The following is a 16,602-nucleotide window of genomic DNA, read 5'->3' on the forward strand; positions in this document are numbered from 1 at the left end:
CGTCCTTCCCTCCCTCCACTTAACAAATATTTACATTTACTAGGAACAACCATGTGAATAGGCCCTTGAGTACAATGGTGAGCAAAAAGAGGTCCAGGTCCCTATCATGACAATGCTTATAGCTTATTGGAGAAACTTGTTACACCAATGATCAACTCCGAATATACAGTTACCAATGGAGAGAAGTGCTCTTAAGAAAAGAAATGTAGTGATGGCAGCATATAAGAAACATGACCTGAAATTCTTAGAGGAAGCAGGTCCTGAGCTATGATTTAAAGATACTAGGGACCTATGTGGATAGGGGTGGGAAGGGGCAGTGGAGAGTGACAGGTACATATAAATCAAGATATATAGATATATAGATATATGGTGGGAGGTAGCAAGAGAAACAAAAGGAACAGAAAAACTAATGGTGTTGTTGCGCAGAGAAGAAACAAATTGAATCAAGATGAGAGGTAGGTCAGGGCCCGAGCAAGGAGGCTGTTCTAGGCCATTGTAAGGATTTTTTTCTTTATCCTAGGAGCAATGGGAAGCTATTAATGTGTTTGAAGCGAAAGAAGGGATTTAACTTGATTCATGCTTTGAAGTTTCTATGGTTACAGTGCAGAGAATGGATTGGAGATGACAGCTATAGTGAATTTAATCAGGAGTGGACCAACGCTGGTTAAATCCAACTCCCCACCTGTTCAATAGCTCACTGAAGAAGTGGGCAGACCATGTCTGGAAAAAAACTCCCAATTATTCTGACTTGTCTCACTTTAAATTTTGGACCGAGCACCTCAGTGAGCCTCTTAACATAATTCAGAAGGGCCACCACGCTTCACTCATCAATTTATTATTTCAAATGATACATTACACCTTCTTCCTTTCCCTCAAAACTCAATGTACTTCCCCCCTTCCTCATTCTCAGTGATAACCTTACTATTTACTTCACCAAAAACACAGAAGGAATCAGAAGAGAAATTCCATTCCTCTCCAACCTATCTGTAGCCATGCTCTGCAACCAACTCCTCTGTCTTCCTATGAAGCATGAACTGCCCAGCTGACTTATCTAGGGTCAACTCCTCCAGTGGTATGTTGGTACCCAGTCCTTCTGGAATCCATTAGGAGACCCTCAAGGACTTTGCTCCCCTAATTATACCCTCTATCTCTCCAGCATTATCAATGTTTCCATTTCTATTTCATTCTTATTATTCATATTGTTCCCAGATGTATATAAACATAATAGTTCACATTAAATATATGTATATATTTATGCTATACATACTCTAACTTATATCTGCCTTGTCCCGATAGCCTCCCCACTCAACTACTACCCTATTTCTTTACTTCATTTTATACCCAAAATCCTTAGAATTTGTCCAGTGGTGTTTTGGCAAATATTTGATAGCCAGGTCTTTAAAATTTTTTTAATTCCTGCTTTATGGTGTTTGTCAATTTCTTTGGAATAAATCTTCACATTGTAGAAGATCTGAAGCTATCAAACATGACTTCACCGAATGCAGAGTTGGAAAAGACAAACCCAATGGCCCCCTGCGCTCACACAAGCTGGCCCCAGCACACTGCTGGGCTTCTCTGTGCTTACCATCTCTCATTCTTCTCTTACTACTGTTGTCTCTGGAACCTGCCTCAGTCAGGCTTCTGTTCCTAGCACTCCATTAAAAACATGATTCTCAAGGACATTAATTCAGCCTCATTTCACTCCACTTTTCAGCAGCATTTGTTTCAATCGATCCAGTCCTCTTTTCTGAAACCATCCTGTGGTGTCCAGGACACAGACGTGCCTGGTTGCCTTCTTATCTCAGTAGCCACTGTTTCTTCGTCACCTTTGTTGAGCTCCACGTGTTGAAATGTCTCAGGGCTCTGTCCTCTGTTAGATTTCTTTTTTATCTATATGCAAATTTTTTAAGTTAGTTACTCTCATGGGACAATGCCAGCTCTTAGAGGCAGTTCTGAGAGCTTTTGGAGGCAACTTGGTTCTCATAATGCTGATAAAAAAAATTACTGAAATTTAGAGAATAGGGGTCAGAGACAGCAGACATCCTGCAATGCTGTAGAGAATAGCATGCAACAGGAGCTGTCTCACAACCTAAATGCTTTTTAGATGACTTGCTGGACGTTCATGTAAATGAAAAATTCACTAATAATTATAAAAGATGCAACATTTTTGCATGATTTGAATAGTCATTGAAATTTGTAGGATTGTAACCACCCTGTAAAATGAAATAATATTGCACTTTGTTGTGTCCAGAACTCAACCAAAAGATGTTCACCATTTCGGAAAAGCATATCATAAAGAAATTAGTGCTCACAGTATTTGAATTGTATTGGGAGCCTGCATTTAGAACTGTCTTATTCATGACCACTCTGTATACGGGTACAAGTCACCTATTTCAATATGACTTCTAGTGTAGTCATGCTTGAAAGTTTAACTACTGAATGTAAATAGTTCACTATAAATTATTTACATAGCTCCTTTACACTAGGATTAAAACATTATATTGATTTTTAAATAAATCATTTGTGTACACAATATCTACAAATTGCATTTTAAGAATGTAAAGTGGGCATGTAAAGTGTTATAAAATAAGGTGTTGGATCTCACATGATGGAGAATTACTGCCCTGTGTGATCCAATCTAGTTCAAGGCTTTAAATCCATGAAGATACTAAAGATTCCCAGATGAAGATACTAACTACTATATATAAAATAGATAAATAACAAGTTTCTACTGTATAGCACAGGGAACTATATCCAATATCTTGTAGTAACTTATAGTGAAAAAGAATATGAAAATGAATATATGTATCTGCATATGTGACTGAAGCACTGTGTTGAACACCAGAGACTGACACAACATAGTAAACTGACTACACTTCAATAAAAATACATATTAAAAAAAAAAAGAAGAAGCTACTACCATGCATACGAGCTAATGGGACAAAAGGTGTAGAAGAGGCTACCAGAACCCATAAACCAGGGCCATATGGCAGGAGACAGAACCACCACTGAGGCAACTCAAAATGATGATACATCTCCCCTCCATCAACAAAGTTTAAGCTGTTTTCTCAGAAGTTCCACCTCTCCCCTCTTCTCCCTAAACTCAGTCTTTTTTTAAAAAAAAAAAAAACCTCAGCCTGTCAAACACTAGACAATATGTATTACAACAAAATGGATAACCATTCAGAGGGAGACTCCAAAATCATGCCTTTTATCTCAATCCAATTAAAATCCAACTCCCCCTAGAGCGGACAGAGTCTGATCCCCTACTCCCCTCTCTGATCTCACTTCCCACTACTATCCCCCTCACTGTCTCCATTCCAGTCTCACTGAGACTCCTGCAGCTTCTTGAATATCCAAAGTTATTCCCACCCCCAGGGACTTTGCACGTACTGTTTCCTTTGCCTAAACATGCTTCTTCCTGAAATCCACTTGATTTATTCCCTCATCTACTTACATGTCTATTCAGGAAGTCCACACTGAACACTCTATCTAATACAGCACTACCACCCTCCATCATTATTACTCCCTTACCTTTCTCTGTTTTTCTTTATAGAAGTTGTCACTGTCTAACATGTTATATATTGATTTGTCTTTTTGTTTGCTGGAGGTCTCTAACAGACTCCAATATGGTCTGTACGAGGGCAGGGACCTTGTCTGTTTTCATCAATGCTGTATCTCCAGACACTAGCGCAGTGTCTGGCATAAAGTAAGTATTTAATAAATATTTGATTATTAGCCAGAAGAACAAATAGTTTCAATGTTATCTTCTACAAATGACTAGCCATTATAATCTGCTAGTCATAGAAACAACAATTTGCTAGTCTCGTTACAAGAAGAAGAGTATTTCTAGCCACTGTAGATCTTTTCTTCTGGCACGTCCTTCAACAGCAGTACTTCCATTGTTTTGTTTTTTCACAACCAAAAGCCATTCACCGGTACATACAGAGCAAGGTAAATGTCCTAATTGTTCTAAAACATGTCATTATGTGATAATAACATTATTACAATTTAGAGTAGTCATAATCTGACTTTAAAGAAGCTCCCCAAAATGAAAAAATACTTAAAATTTTTTACACTTATTCTGTTTGAATCTTTTCATAAACAATCAGCTAGATGGAATATGAAACAAGGCCAGCTAATACAATGATGTAAAAGTAAATAGAGACGGAGAGACGAGTTTTCACCTCTCTTTTGGCCCAGTCTTTAACTAAAGCTCTATCTAAGATTACTTGTAGTGTGAGTATCAATGGATTATGTGGTCAAGATGAATTTATAATATTATATGGCCCTGTTTTCCCACTTTTAACCCTCAAGTTATCTGCATCTTTTGATTGTACCAAGAGTTACCAATACACAATGTGGAAACTGATAACCAAGATTCAAGGAAAAACTGTATGTGACACATACAATAAGCCCTTTGTTGCCTGTTTATCCAGTTACTGTCAACCCATTAATCACTGGATGGAACAATGACAACATTTTTAGATTAATTACATGTGGATATTAGGTATGTACTTTTTTAGAGTAAAACTCAAAACTTCTCTAGAGTAAGCTGCTACTTATGCCATTAAATCAACCAACAGTGTAACATCTCAGACACTACTCAATAGTAATAATATTTAATGAAGAAAGTAATAAGACATTTTGGACCATGAGAATGATAATCAACCCAACTGGCAATCAGAATGTGATCATATATTTGAAATTGGAAGGCAGGATTCATTCTAGAAAGGCAACAAAATACTAATTCAATGCAAAGAGAAATCTACTTGGATCATTCACTCTGCTCCTCTGCCATCATCATTTCAAGGAAAAACCTAAACTGTGTTTAAGAAGTCTCAAGAATCTTCTAAATTTAATGAGTCTTTTACACACTTAGGAGATGCAACTAGAGGTCTGGTTAAAATAAAAAGGCAGACAACAAATCCAAGACTCTGACGCCTCCTTGTCCCATGTTAGATGTGCTCTTTGATCTCTACAGCTGGGTAGTCCTGGATTAGACCCCTGAGGAGGTCTTGACCTGTTCTTGATACCTGCCCAGGCAGAACATGTTTCAGGAAAGAAAAAGTCACTGTGAAATCTCTTTAAGTCAGCTTAGAAAAGTAAACCTCTGACTTTCAACTTCCTAAGCAGCTCTTTGATATTTTCTGTACCTATTGCTCTTAATACTGAGTAATACCTACTCTAAAAAATTTATATTTGTTTTGGGGGGAGGTAATTAGGTTTATTTACTTATTTATTTTAATGGAGGTACTGGGGATTGAACCCAGGACCTCATACATGCTAAGCATGCACTTTACCACTTGAGCTATACAACCCTGCTCTAATACTGAGTAATACCTAATAATCAATTCTTTTAGAATAAGAAAAAACAATAATCTTTTATCTCAGCAGGGATAGTCCCATTTTTGCTTCCAATTATAATTCTATTCTTTTTAAAACAGCAAAAATATTTTTGAACCAAAGTGCCAGAGAGTGGCAGAATTATTTAGTGGTGCTCTGCATGAATGCTTGACATTTTTTTCCAAATCAACAAATATTTAAAGTCAACCACTGAGAAAGTCTATTAATTGAAAAGCATCTAAGCGTGGAACTGAACTCTCTGAATAAATAGAATGATCTTGTTTCTCCCTCAATGGCACCATATATAAAAAAAGGAGGATAAAATTAAAACTATTAAGTGTTCCTAATACAGAAGATTAAAATAAATGATAAGATAATGATTTAGCTTAATGAGCTACTGACAACAAAAAATAACCTGATGAAGAAACTGAGTAACAATAGCTAGTAATAAGCCAATGATGAAGTTTCTGCTTACCCTGATGAATTAAATTACGACTGCATTATGCTTGTTTCCCTTCAGATATAGAATTCTATCAATTACCATTCATTACTGAAGTTAATTCTTACTATCTTGGAATTATTACCAGAGAAGAACTTCACTCATTCTTTATTTGTCAAACAGCACAAAACAAGTCTGCTTATATTAACTAGTTCTGCGCTTATCATGAAAATTACTACTTCCATACTACCCCAGTATTTTTCCAACAGTGGACTACCATGATCTATTTTGAATGCTATCAAATGAATAATATAGATTTAAGCCTGATTTTCTGTGATTCCAAACAGGTCATTACTGCTCAAAAATCTTTGTATTAATAATTTTTTCCCCATTAAATTCTATGTTGCACATTTTCTCCACTTTCTTCAAGTCTCCAATTCCAAGCTGACTGCCCTTTCTATAGAAACAGAATTTTATACACACGATTCTTTTAACTGTATCAGCCCTTTCAACGGTCCTTCCTAAAATTCTTTTAACTGTATCAGCCCTTTCAACGGTCCTTCCTAAAATATCCCTTCCCTGTCACATAATAACTTGTCCTTGTCTGATGTTTACAGAAATTAGTTCCACCTTTCCAATACTAACTTCTTAAGCTGTGCTTGTAAATACATTCCTTCTCGTCCCCAGTTTCCATTCCGACTCCTCCGGTGACTTTTCCTCCTCTGCCTCCCAGTACCAATAAGTCTGTCCTTGATTCTAATCCATTCAACAAGCAAGTTATCAATACCATTTTCATTATGACAATCTAAATCCTTCACAGGTTCCCCAACATCTCTAAGTTGTTCTAATATCTTGTCAACACATTCAGGATCTTCACCAGGTTGGCTCCCCCAGAAGAGCATCTTTGCTTGCTAGGCAGGTTAGCTTGCCCTTCTCAAACACAGTCTACTCACTGCCTTACCTGATTTTTGACAGTGCTGTGGATTTCACTTAAATGATCTCTCTTCATTGGCTTGATTTTCAAGGTTCATTTCAAACTCTATCTTCTCTGTGAAGCTTCTCTTATTGCCCTAGATTACATTGAATCTGCCTTTTTTTCCTGATATCCTATAGTTTTCACAAACCAACCCCTAGTTTGGCACTCAATTAAAAATTATTTTTATTTACATTTGCATCCTTTCCTTTGAGAAATCTATAAGATATAAGAGTGATTGATACGTCTTTTATTTACTCAGAACTCTTAATACAATGCCTCTCTCAGATAATAAAAACTTATTGAATAAATGAGTGAAATATCATCAATAGACCTACTATTATGAATGACCACTATTTAAAGATGTTGTAGAGTTGCTCTATATACAGATCATACCACATAAAAAGTCATGCAAGAACCAGAAGATTCGTGTGATCTCAATTCCAGGTGTTGATTACTTTGAAAGTAAAACTGACCACTAATCACGTTTTCTAAAAATCATGTTTTCTAAAAAACGCATTTCAGTTTTCCCACTATTGCCAGCACCTCAGACAAGCAGGTAGAAGTCTATGATTTACAAGCACAGTGAACAATACATTATTAACAATTACTGATATCAAAAGTATTCCAGTTCCAAAAATGCACCTTACAAAGAAAAAAAAAACCGTGAATGTCAAAACTGGACAAGCAAAGTAGGAAAACAAAACAACAGCTTGAGAACACGTGCACATTTCTATACATGCTGGTAATTCCACTACTTCAACACATTCTCATTATTTTCAAAGCATGTATCTTAAAACTCTATGTTCTACATACCTGTCCAGTCTCCTACTATTTTAAGGTGGACCCCAAATGTTGCCTTGGTTTCAGTAGGACACTAAAAAAATAAATAAATACTAGAATCAATTCTGAATAATAATTATGTATTACCAGAGTATGATTTGATTACCACTTTTATTCTCACAGCAAATCTCCAAAATCAATAGAAAAGAGAAAGGAATGGACTAAAAAAATCTATACAGATCCTCATTAGTGGAAGAAAGAAAGTAATGCTAACCAGTCAAGAAGACAATATACGTTCCTCTAAAAGCCCTTAGGTATTTATATAAAACAAAATATATATACATACATACAGAGTCTAAACCTGCCAATATATTACATTTAACCACAAATCTTGCTTAAATGTCTTTTGAGTTAAAATATTTAAGAGGACACAGCTTTTAAAAATGAAGGAAGAAATGGAGATTAATGATCTTAGTGTGTTTTTCTCTCCAGATATCAATATACACTTCACATCTTAACAAATTTCAGGGAAATGAAAAAAAATAATTATCAGTATGACCTGAATTTCCACGTCCAAGGAGGAAACTCCTAGTGAAAGAGCTCTATTCATCCCGCCCCTTGAGTCTCTGCAGAAATCTGGAGTAAATGGGCAAGGGCAGCTGGGGAGGGGAGTGAGCTGCGGTACTGGTGGTAAGAAAAAGTATCTGTGGTCCCCCGTTCAGAAACTATAGAAAACAGCCATAGAGTGAAAAAATGAGAGAATAATTTTTAGCTCACAATATGGAAATGCAGAATCCCCTTTTGTTTTACAGAATTCCAATCCCTTTCGACAATTCCGAAGTTCAAAATTTCTGAAAAATGAGGTTTTTTTCATAACTGATTTGGTGGTACTAGCTGACCTGAATTGATGGTAAGGTACTGACAGGAGGCTAATAATTCTGTATAAAAATTCATACAGAAGTTTTTTCCTACAGAAATACCAATTTGTTTAAGAGTGCTACCTCAGATTCTGCTAGAGAGCTTAGGTAACATATTATATATGCATACCTTTTAAAATTCTCGAACTTCTGCATTCTGAAAATACATCTAACATAAGGGTTGTGGGTAAGGGATGATCTGCATGTGACTACCCAGTGTTCATTGAGTATCACGTACCAAGGGCAGTGCCAAGTGCCTCGTGTCTCATAATAACCTCACAGTAACCCTGGAGAGTTGTCTTTCATAGTTAAGGAAATTAAGCAATTGAGACTTAAAAAAAACTAACTTTGCTCAAGATCATACAACTATTAAAAAGACAGGACAGAGTTTGGATCCAGGTCTGTCTGACTACATAGTTCTTAAGTATGGCAGGCCACCGTCTCCACTAAAGACATGGAAGATGGATAAGGACTGCATGAGACAGCAAATGGAGTAGGAGGGAAAGAGGATTTGTTGAAGATGAGTAGAATCAATGTATGACACTATGAATTAAGGGGAAAAATGGGCCAAAGTTAAAGCACAGATGAAAGAAAACGGCAGTGGTTCAGAAGGCCCGGTGATAGAGGATGTGTTACATGAAGCCAGTTGAAGAGCCTCAAGCTCACTGTGTCGACCAATGAAAATAGGTCACATAAGGATGCTCTAGGCAGAAATAAAGGAAGATGATGACACCATGGAGATACGTAAATAACGCATCAAAGAAGAAAGGTAGCTTGGAAATTAGTAAAAACACTAAATAAAAAGGTAAGTATTAATCATTTGTTCATGACAAATCATAAACAAACTAAAAGACACATGATCTAGCATATATTCATGGTAGACAATTAATGTAACATGGAATTTCCAAACTACTCTTCCTTGGATTACAGGATTAGTACTGCCAGCAGTAGTATAAAATATTAAAGTAAATGAAAATATTATAAAATGATACTATTTAAATCTAATTTATGCTATTAAAATGATATTACTTCATTTATAATTATGACTAATATTCAATTATTTATTTATATTCCAGTTTTTAATAACTCTGAGATCAATCAGTTTTGTCATTAGCAAATCCCCAAATAAGATGATGTGATCTGTAAAAAACCACCCACTACTTTTCCTTAAGGCTGAGCAGAGCCTCTATGCTGTAAAAGTTGTAGGTCCCAGAAAGCAAGAACTCCACAGAGTTCCAAGCTGACCAACTGATAGTCTGTATGTCTCTTGATGTTTCCCTGACCGTGAGCTAAGTCTTAGGTTTTGGAAAGAAGGTCTAAGCCAAGGAGATAGAATAGGGAGCAAAAAAAAAGTTAGTCTTTGTATGTCTGAGTGTGCACCTGGCTTGATTTAATCTTACAACATATTTCAAAGGCAAATGCACATTTTGGCGAATATTCCTATCTCTGTTCTATTCTTTCAGTGCGACGTTGTAAAAGGTAATTACGTATGATGTTTAACATCCCCTCAGGTCTTACAGGAGCCTACAGAAGTGCTGGCCAGGTGTACCAGGATGTCTGTTAAGGCTTTTCCGGTTGTGAACAGATAAAACACAATACTGTTTTTCTCAAACTCCTGGGAATGATGCCTTTATAAATTGTTGATACATTCTCAAACTAGCTAGGAATTAAGAAGGCGGATTTTAACAGAGTCTTTGCTCAATCACATCATCCCAAATTTGAAAGGGGCCTGCACAGAACAACACACAGAATGGCTTCAGCACGTGTGGTTTGAAACAATGACCGAAGATCTTAGAATCACGTTTTAGTAGCTTTGAACAAATACTGTTCAGATTCACAAATGTTGTTTAAAGCACAGCGTAGTGATTCTTTAATCTTTTTTAAAAAGTTTAGAAAACTTCTCAAAGGGAGGAAATAATACAATATTCACATCTATGGGTATCTTGCTTCTCTTAGAATATTAATAAAGAAAAATGCTAACAAATTTTCAGTTACAAGCAGGATAATACAGGTAGTTAAGTTCACACCATTAAAATAAAAACAGATGTTAGATTTTTTTTTCTCTATACATAGAAATACATGGAAGATAATATATAATATACTGTTAAAGATATTAATTTCTGGGAAGTAAAATTGAAGGCAGAAAATAACAAACACATCTATTTAAAAAATTATTAGGTCTTTTAATGTTTATAATTTTAAATATTTTTAAAGTTGAATTTAAAATATAAACATTAAAACATTGCTGAGTCTTACTTTAGTCTCACTTAAGTTTCCTAGATGAAGAGAATGGAGCTTGGCTGATGTTGACCTTAATATAAGTACCAGAATACACGTCACCTAGTTTAAGACGAAGAAAATAAAGTGACAGAATTTGCAACAACAGATCTGGAGGAATGTGCACTTTGATATACTGGAAGAAAACAACCATTTCCTTCAAATTATCTGTTCAAAATGGCATTGGGTTTTACTGTGCTCAAATGACTAATCATTTTATAACTGTCCCACAAAAATATCAACAGCTATTACATAATCATCTTACATTTGAGAACAAAATGTAAAAATGATGTCACTTTCCAAGCATTTATTCAACATGGAAAAGAAATTTAAAAGCCACAATGCGTTTGTTTTTATATCAAGAACTTTGCGATTAAAGAATAAAAATAACTTGAAACTGGATGTTACTATATTAAATATTAAATTTCCAGTGTAACAAATTTGTTAAACCAGAAAAAGTAATCTGAGCATACAATGTTCTTTAATCATTATTGTCAGGTCTTTATTTTTAACCTTCTTTTCCAAAGCTCTAGTTTCACATTCTCTATGCCTGTGAGACAATTTCCATCTGAAATTCACTCTAAATGTAATATATCTAAGATTGCTGTTATCTTACTTCCCAAATTAGCTTCTTCTTCTGGTTCCCTTAGGTCTGGAGATGGAACATACATCCTACCAGAACAGAGGCTCAAATTTCAGAATAATACCAGGTATCTCTCTCTTTTCCTGCCAGTATTCAATCAATTTTCAAGTCCTTTTCAAATAACATACCAAAGAAAATATCTGATCACTGCTGTCTCCTATTCATTAATCTTTTCTGTGTCCTCCTATGGAAAAACACCCCCCATTCTTTCTTTCCTACAGTCTACAACCAAGCACTTTTGTTCCAAATTCTTTCCATTTTATGTTCCATGCTCCTCCTTGATTCGCTCTAATCCAGCTTAACCAACATGGATCAGTTAACACCTATTCTTCTCTCCTTTTTTTCTCCACTTACTAGTCTACTCATTTAGAACACCTTCATTCCCGTTTCTCATTCTGAACACCAGCGATTCCTCAAGGCCAATCTCAAATGCCACCACTTTCATGAAAATAGAATTTTCCCTGCTACAGAAATTCCTCTCTGTTCCCTGAACTTCCAAATTACTTGACTTTTATCCCCTTAATGATGGTCTGCCTCTTTAATTCTGTGTGATTTTTTTCCTGTATTAATATGCTGTAAGTGTCTTCAGATCAAGAACTGTTTCTAAGTCATTATCACATATTCCATAGCATCTTACCCTTAGTTGGTATGCATTCACATATCAGTTAATAAGATATTGGAGAATTAACCTGAGAACCAATAAGGCTTCTTCAATGATGGGCAATTCTCCCACAATCTATTCAGACATTCAACAAATATGTATCGTGTATTAAAAAGTTTCACAGACTATACTAGGAGCTCGTGTAATTTCATAAATGAGGATTGTTCTAAAAGTAAGAGAGGAGACAATGAGCCAGGGGCACAAAATCCACCACAACTGATGCAACATTGCGACTCTAAACATTTTGACAATGGTAACATTTCAATGTTTACTTGTTTACTTTACGGTAAAAAAATTATTGTTTACTTGTATATTTGTATGAAAAACATGCTAAATATTAGACAGGAAGACACTGAGAAAGTATGTAAACAAGATTTTTGCTAACTTCAGTGGGGTATGTGCATTTATCTCAGCTCCCTTGAGAAAAACAAAACACTAAAATGACACTTTAGCAGTACAATAAGGTGGACCACAATAGCAAAGGTCACATGGGGAATGAAAACAACAATGGAGTGTCAACACACTTTGAAAGGTGAAATATGGATGAGATGGTGGTTTGGGAACTGAGTGAAAAAAACATCCAAAGCTGAAATCCCACTACCTTCCACAGGGGGTCATTTTGAGAAGCAAGCCCGTCTTCTCCGCACAGCACTGGGAAAACTCAGGTCTCAGAGGCAACAGAAGAAAGCTGGGGTTGGGCTTATAATTTTAAAAAGGAATAGTGCTCATGTCTGTATATGGGATAGCTTGACCCCCAGATTCACCTCATCCCAAGCACAGGCCAGGCAACTACTCCCCCACAAACCCAAAGACAAGCAGTTCAAGTGGAGGTGAGACAAGAAGGGCTCACGATGCAGGGAAAGCCTGTACAGTGGAAAGCAGAGCTGAGATGTCATTCATTCGCTCAGCAAATATGTAATAAAAGTAGACCAGTGCCTTCTCAAATTTACATATCCAAAACTGAGCTCTACAAATCCCCATCAGACCTGCTCTCTCCACGGCCCTCCCGGTCTCAGCCAATGCAGTTCCGGTTGCTCCGACCAAAAACAAGCAAACAAAAAAACTTGAGTCTTGTATGTCTTCCGTAACCAGTCTATCAAGAAATCCTGCTAACTTGAACTTCTAAATATATTAAGAACCTGACACCTCCCACCAGCTCCATGGTCACCACCCTGGGCCAAGCCACCATCATACCCCGACTAGATGACCACAATAGCCTCCTCGCTGGTCTCTGACTCTTCTTCCCTTCATCTAATCTTAACACAGCAGCCAGAGTGCTCCTGTTAAAAGTGAGCCAGATCGTGTCATTCCTCCACCCAGAACCCTCCAATGGCTCCTTTCTCATTCAAAGAAAAAACCAAAGTCCTTGCAATGTCATATAAACCCTACATAATCTGACTCCTCATGACTTCTCTGACACCATCCCCTACCATCCTTTTTCTTAGTACATTCCAGACACATTGATCTCTGACCTCCCTTCCCCACTCACACACACACACATACACACACATTCACAAAGATACAAGTCAATAAATATCAAGTATAATCCAAGGTGAAAACTGCCTGGTTTTGAACAGAAAAATGACACGATCTGATTTTCATTTTAAAAGAATCACACTGGCTACTTCCTAAGATTAAATGGTAGGGGAGTAAGGGTAGACAGATGGAAACCAGTCAGGAGGCCAGCCAGGTGGTAGAAGATTGGACTAGGGTGACCGCTGTGGAAATGGGGACCATACTTTGACAGTAGAGTTCAAGAAAATTTGTGAATGGACTGTTGACTGTATTTTTTAAAAATGATAAAAGTCAAGAATGATGTCCAGCTGTTAGCCTGAGCAGCTTGGACAACTGAGCTGGTATTAACTGAAGAGGGAGAAGACTGTGGGTGGAACAGGGTGGAAGGTTGAAGCTTAGTTCAATTTTAGACATGTTTATTTAGGATGTTCATCAGATATTCAAGTGGAAGTCCTTGGTAGACAATCAGGTCTAGAACCCTGAATTCTAGAGTTGGGGCCTCGGCTGGAAATGCAAATTTGGGAGACGGTGGCATGCAGATACAGCAATAAGACTGGATAAGATCACCAGAGAAAGGAATTTAGCTACAGAGGAAAAGGAGTTCAAGGAACGGACACTGGAGTGCTTTGATACTTAAAGGTTATGGGATAACAAGGAACAGCAAAAAACAAAAAAAAGACCAAGTAGAAGTACCCAGAAACCTACAAGAAAAACCAGATGAGTGGGTGTCTTGGAAGCAAAATGAAAGCAGTGTATCAATAAACCAAGCAATCAGCTGTGCCAGACGATGCTGAGAAGTCAATCCAATTAAGAACTGGGAAATGGCCATTGGATTTAGCAGTAACATGGTCAACAGAAATGTTTACGTAGAGTGGTATGAGCAGAAGTGTGGATTTAAGAGAGAATGAGAGGAAAAGGATTAAACCACTGAGAAATGGTGCAGTAGCTGGAAGGAGATGCTAAGTCAAGAAAGGAGCTTTTATTCATCATCTTTAGGTAAAAAGAGGTACCCCAAATACCACATGAACAAATCAAGTTTAATATTAAACAACAGGTTTGCTCTGAATACATTGACCTATTTAAGTTCATATTTATCCTGCAGGCTCACATTAGGCACTGAAGGAATATTTTCTTTTCCCCTGGAAAAAAGTCAAAGTAGAGCAGTTAGATAATGTCTAAATTTTTAGAGAATTCAGATGCCCTGTTCGGTTTCCTGAACATGAGTGACCTTTGGGAGCAATTTTCACCACTGTGCCTGCTCTGTGGTTAAGACACATCGTTGTCTGGCTAATCTATCATCTCTCCCAGCTGAGTTTCTAAGCTGTCCAAGCAAAAGATTTGTGAAGCACTAGAGAAAAGCAATTCTTAAGAGTAAAATAAATGAGATCAAGACTCAAGATCAAAACAGCAGATGCAGACTTCCTGATTATATTTAAACCCATGGAATTAAAGAAATAATAACAAAAATAGTCTGCCAGTCTTAAGAAATCCATGGCCATTCCTGTCTGGTTTTCATTGAAAACTGGAAAGACTATTCCCACAGTGACTGGTTGAGAGGTTAAAAACAAAAAGCAGAAAAATGATGGCAAGTGCAGGCATGCTATGTAAAAGCACAGACAATAACAAACTAACCACTAGACTTTCCTGTGACTCATGGAAAAATATGTGAAATCAGGTTATCCAAGCTTAAAAATAATGAATCATACAACTTAGAATACAGATGTCAGGAAAGTAGATGTGAGTTTCTGAGTAAAAATAATAATGGAAGGATATAGAGACATTTATGTAAATGTCAATCAACTGCTACCATAAAAAAGCAGATTCTGCATTATTTCTTTAAGAATCCATGAAAAATATTAATAAACATAACCAATGTCTTCCTCAGTTAAATACTAAGAGACGTTACATTCTGTAGTCAGCAGGTTTCATGCTTTCTTATGTTTGAGCTTTTTAAAAAAAAATCATCTCTGATTTATATCTCTAAATTAGATGAGAACATATCTTAATAGGCTTGTTTTGGTAGAAAATCCAAACTTTGGTAATTACACAGCACAGCTAGAAAACACTTTGAGAGATCAGTTACATAGCTGGAAGACAAAATGAAAAATCTACTGAAGTTTTAAGCCAATAAAGGTCCAAAGAAGGAGAAGAATAAACAAAACTTGAATTTTGGTTCCCAAGTTGTCATCAATTGTGTTACTTGGGTTTCTTTGATCCTTTAAACAATTTATGCTTTAGATACTTCCTTCCCCCAACAACAGCCAAAAAAACAAATAAATCTGGTGTTTGGACTACAAATTTTTAAAGTTTAATGAATTTAGATAAACTAGAATTTATATGTCTCAAAGTTAAGATTAAGCTTTAAAAATAGAATTATCTCACAAAAGGTAAATTTTCATACACCTTTTATATATTTATAGATATATAAATGTATATAAACCTATAAATTTAAATACATATATTTAACTGTTATTTGCAGTGGAAACTCGTGTTCAGGTCTTCTTCCCTCCCACCTCTCTTGCCAACTTTCAAGATCAAAACACTTATTTCTCCAATCTCCCAGCTGCTGAAAGTGTTTCCTGCTGAGAACTTATTACCAAGACCCTCCCCAGGAATTGCCATCCACAGAAGAAGGCTTCCCTGCCCATATCTAAGTGTTAAGTTCAATGACAGTAATTGGGGAGAATAAAGATTTGGTCTCCTAACTCCAAGACAGGGCAACTCTGAACTATCATTTCACCTGTAAGCGCCTGTCCGACCTGCTGAGACCTCTGTTGGAATATATCTCAGTTCATCATCTGCCTTGCCTTCTTCGTCCCTCACCCCTCGCCAGCAAACCTCTGACATGCAAATCTCTACCCCTCGACTGTTTCCCAGGAAACCCAACCTGAAACATCGTTCATCCTAAAGGCTAGTAAACCACAAGAGGCAAGGTATCAGTCCCCCAAGGGACAGTTTCTAACCCAGTCTGTGACCCGAGCTTAGTCAGTCATTGCATGCTGGAGAATGAAGCAAAGAAATTCAGTTTATTCCTGTTTTGATTGTCCA

General features: G+C 36.7%; 1 protein-coding gene across 5 annotated transcripts in view; it reads right to left on the minus strand.

Moving 5' to 3' along the window:
* NOX4 (NADPH oxidase 4) overlaps positions 1 to 16,602 on the minus strand; it is a 134,173-nt gene that overhangs the window by 54,623 nt on the left and 62,948 nt on the right. For all 5 annotated transcript variants that reach the window (XM_045509000.2, XM_045509001.2, XM_010973374.3 and 2 more), the window contains one exon: positions 7,575 to 7,635. In XM_045509000.2, coding sequence (XP_045364956.2) covers positions 7,575 to 7,635 — 61 coding nt within the window. The remainder of the gene's footprint in view (positions 1 to 7,574; positions 7,636 to 16,602) is intronic.

This window comes from Camelus bactrianus, chromosome 10 (genome assembly GCF_048773025.1).
Source record: "Camelus bactrianus isolate YW-2024 breed Bactrian camel chromosome 10, ASM4877302v1, whole genome shotgun sequence".
Classification (NCBI taxonomy): domain Eukaryota; kingdom Metazoa; phylum Chordata; class Mammalia; order Artiodactyla; family Camelidae; genus Camelus; species Camelus bactrianus.